Below are 3,047 nucleotides of genomic sequence, written 5' to 3' on the forward strand. Positions count from 1 at the left end.
GTTTTCGGTTTTCATTGGAAAATTTAGAAAACGCGTTTAGTTAAAACTTATTCATTTTTCATTTTCAGTTTTAGAAAATTAGAGAACGTGTTTAGATGTGTATTTTTCTGTCGGTTTTCATTTTTAGAAAACGGTAGCGGTGGTAGAGTGGGCGTGGGGACGGTGGGTGGGTGTGTGTGTTTGTGCGGGTGTGGGTGGGTGTGTGTTTGTGGGGGTGGGAGTGGGTGTGTGTGTGTTTGGGGGGTTGGTGTGTGTGTGTGTTTGTGGGGGTAGGCTTGGGAGTGAGTGTAGGTAGGTAGGGGTGTAGTGGGTTGGGGGTGTTAAGGTGAGGGTAGGTAGATGTGGATGGGGTGGGAGTGTGTGTTTATATTTTAGAAAAATTTTGAAATTAGAAAAATGTGGAAAACAATGATTATCGGTTTTCCAAAAATTTCCAACTTCTTTGTAATTTTAGAAAACGGAAAATTTTCATTTTCCGTGAAAAATTTAGAAAAATAGACGAACTAAGCGCGTTTTCAAAATTCTCATTTTTCTTGGAAATTTTTTCCAAAAATCGGCCCATTTTTCCGCAAAACCCTTAATCTTTTCCAACTTCAACAAACAATTTGACGCATACCAGACCTTCATATCGAAACCTTTGCTAAATCCATCTTGTGAAGGTCCAGGGATTTCAGGGTGGCCTCAGTTCACCCAAAATTAGAGAAATATGGAAAAGGGGAAACCAATGAGATGTCAACAGCAATGGATGTAATCATATAAGGTTGAGAAGACCAGCTTCTCTGCAAACGAGTCCAACCAGGTGTCAATTCTTATGAAAAATTGGATTTACAATCTGTTGATATGCATTCAAACTGGATTTATCTTATGGCATCAACGCCAGGGTATTATCTCTTTTATTTCTTTTACTATACTAGAATAAGAATTCTTTTTACATCTTCGAATTTGATGAATTATCCATAATACAAAGAAAACGATTTGAAATCTCAAAGCATCATTTGTTTGAATTCATCAAAGTTGAGAACTCCATCACCATTGAGATCAAATCGATTTATCATACCAACACACTCATCCAAACTTCTGGACTCACCGAGTCGATTCAGCATCCGGTTTAAGCTCTTGGGAGTGATGCAATCAGTCCCATCCATTTGATACATTCTGAAAGCTTTCCTCAAGTCCTCAAGCTTCTCTTCTTCCTTTGCGCTTTCCATTAATCCAACAAAATCTTCAAACCCTAACTGTCCATTGTTTCCTTGTGACGATTTCACAGCAACTTCTACCTCTTCAAGTAAAATTCCAACGTTCCAGATCAACCCAATGCAGTGTTGCAGCTCTGATGGAGAGATCATACCATCTCCATCTATATCGATGTGATTGAATACGCGTTGGTATTCACTAGATTTGTTCATAATTCTGGAGAAGTGGTGAGTGATTTTCTGTTCAAGGAGTAGTTGGAAAAAACTTAATATGAAGAATTGATGGTGTTGATAGAATTGTAGAATGCGTTATATAGATACTCATTATACGCGTTGTTGCCAGAAATTTCGAATTGAATTTGTTACTGAGACGAAACGAAAACCCAATTGCGGGTTAAATTTCAAGCGGTTTCTCCACGGATTTTATGCTTGGGACGAAGCTGAAAGGAAATTGCAGAATTATTGCATTTAGTCATCAAAGCTTCAATTATTACATTTATTTCAATCTTTAATTTTTTGTAGAATAAACTATTAAAAGGAGGATTGAGTTTATTATATATAAATTTTGAAGAATATTGTTTTTCACGTTTTAATTTGTATGATCGAGATGCACAACTCTTCCAGGAACATCCAAAAAGGTATAATTTAGTCTTATTTTCTATTGTTAACTGTAGAATAATAATATTAAATATTTTACAACCCATTATAAGAATTGTATAGGAAATGTTGTATTTGGCCCCTAATTAATTTATATTAATACTTTAAGTTCAACATTTGAGAATTATAACTTCAAAATTTTGAGTTCTGTGTTTTTATTAGTTAATTTAAAAAAAAAAAGAAAAAAATAGTTAGAATATATTAGTGCTAGAAAGAAGTTTGAAAAAAAAAAAAACAATTACAAAGATAAAGCCATTAAGGGGTTTTCCATCCAATCGCTCCAAAATAAACCTTAAACTTTATCTCGTTTCTGTTAACAAATCATAAAAAAAAAATAATCTATTATACTCGAGAATTGAAGTTTATCACCAATCATCATCTTGTTTTTAAACCGACAAAATTGCACAAATAGTTCATATGCTCCGTTGAAAATTGCCACTTTGGTCCAAAATTTTTTGGACTAGCACCATAGGTCCAAAGTTTTCATTTTGTTGCGAGTTTGGTCCAATTTACTTTAAAATTTTTTGTAATGACGATTTTACCCTTTTTTTTTCAGCTTTTTTATTTATTTAAATATTTTCATAATTAAAAGAAAAATAATAAAACAAATAATTCTCTCCCTCTCTCACTCACTCACTCTCTCTCTCTCTCTCTCTCACACACACACACACTCTCTCTCTTTCTATTTATTTTTTTAATTACAATAACTAAAAAAGGATAAAAGAAAAATCTATTTGTATTATCACCCCCACACCATATTTTTATTCTCTTTCCCATTCAGAAAAAGGATACACCACCAAATTCCGACGGCTATTCCGGTGACCAACTTTTCCGGCAACAAAAGGATTCTATCACCGGAGACTTTTTTTTGACAGCAAACCAGAGGGATCCGACAACTAGAAGGTTTTAAGAATATGGGATTGGTTTCGAAGACAAAGATCGGCGGAGGTTTTCAGAAACAAGCAACCAATCACCGGAGCGAATGAGTCTAGATCTGTCTATCATGTTCATCGTATTCCGATAGCGGTGGTTAGATTGACGTTAGTGGTGACACATAGATCGAAGCAAGGGTTTGCTAGGGTTGTGGAGGCGGCGGCGCTGGAGTTTATATACAGATGTTGGCCTCGTCTAGCTTCACCTCTTCATCATCATTCTTGCTTCATCACAGAGGTGGAATAAACTCGAGCCACCGACGGA

General features: G+C 35.4%; 1 protein-coding gene across 1 annotated transcript; it reads right to left on the reverse strand.

Annotated features, from left to right (window-relative positions):
* Nucleotides 1–983: 983 nt before the first annotated feature.
* On the reverse strand, nt 984–1,406 carry LOC145131781 (calcium-binding protein CML38-like). The gene has a single exon (XM_079066437.1). The coding sequence runs from the start codon at nt 1,404–1,406 to the stop codon at nt 984–986; it is 423 nt and encodes a 140-aa protein (XP_078922563.1).
* Nucleotides 1,407–3,047: the final 1,641 nt, after the last annotated feature.

The sequence above is a fragment of the Lactuca virosa genome, chromosome 8, assembly GCF_052849685.1.
Source record: "Lactuca virosa cultivar CGN04683 chromosome 8, Lactuca_virosa_CGN04683_v6, whole genome shotgun sequence".
In the NCBI taxonomy this organism is placed as follows: domain Eukaryota; kingdom Viridiplantae; phylum Streptophyta; class Magnoliopsida; order Asterales; family Asteraceae; genus Lactuca; species Lactuca virosa.

What these genes read in the sequence shown, in the direction of transcription:
- LOC145131781 (XM_079066437.1), bottom strand. Translation starts at nt 1,406, where the DNA reads ATGAACAAATCTAGTGAATACCAACGCGTATTCAATCACATCGATATA.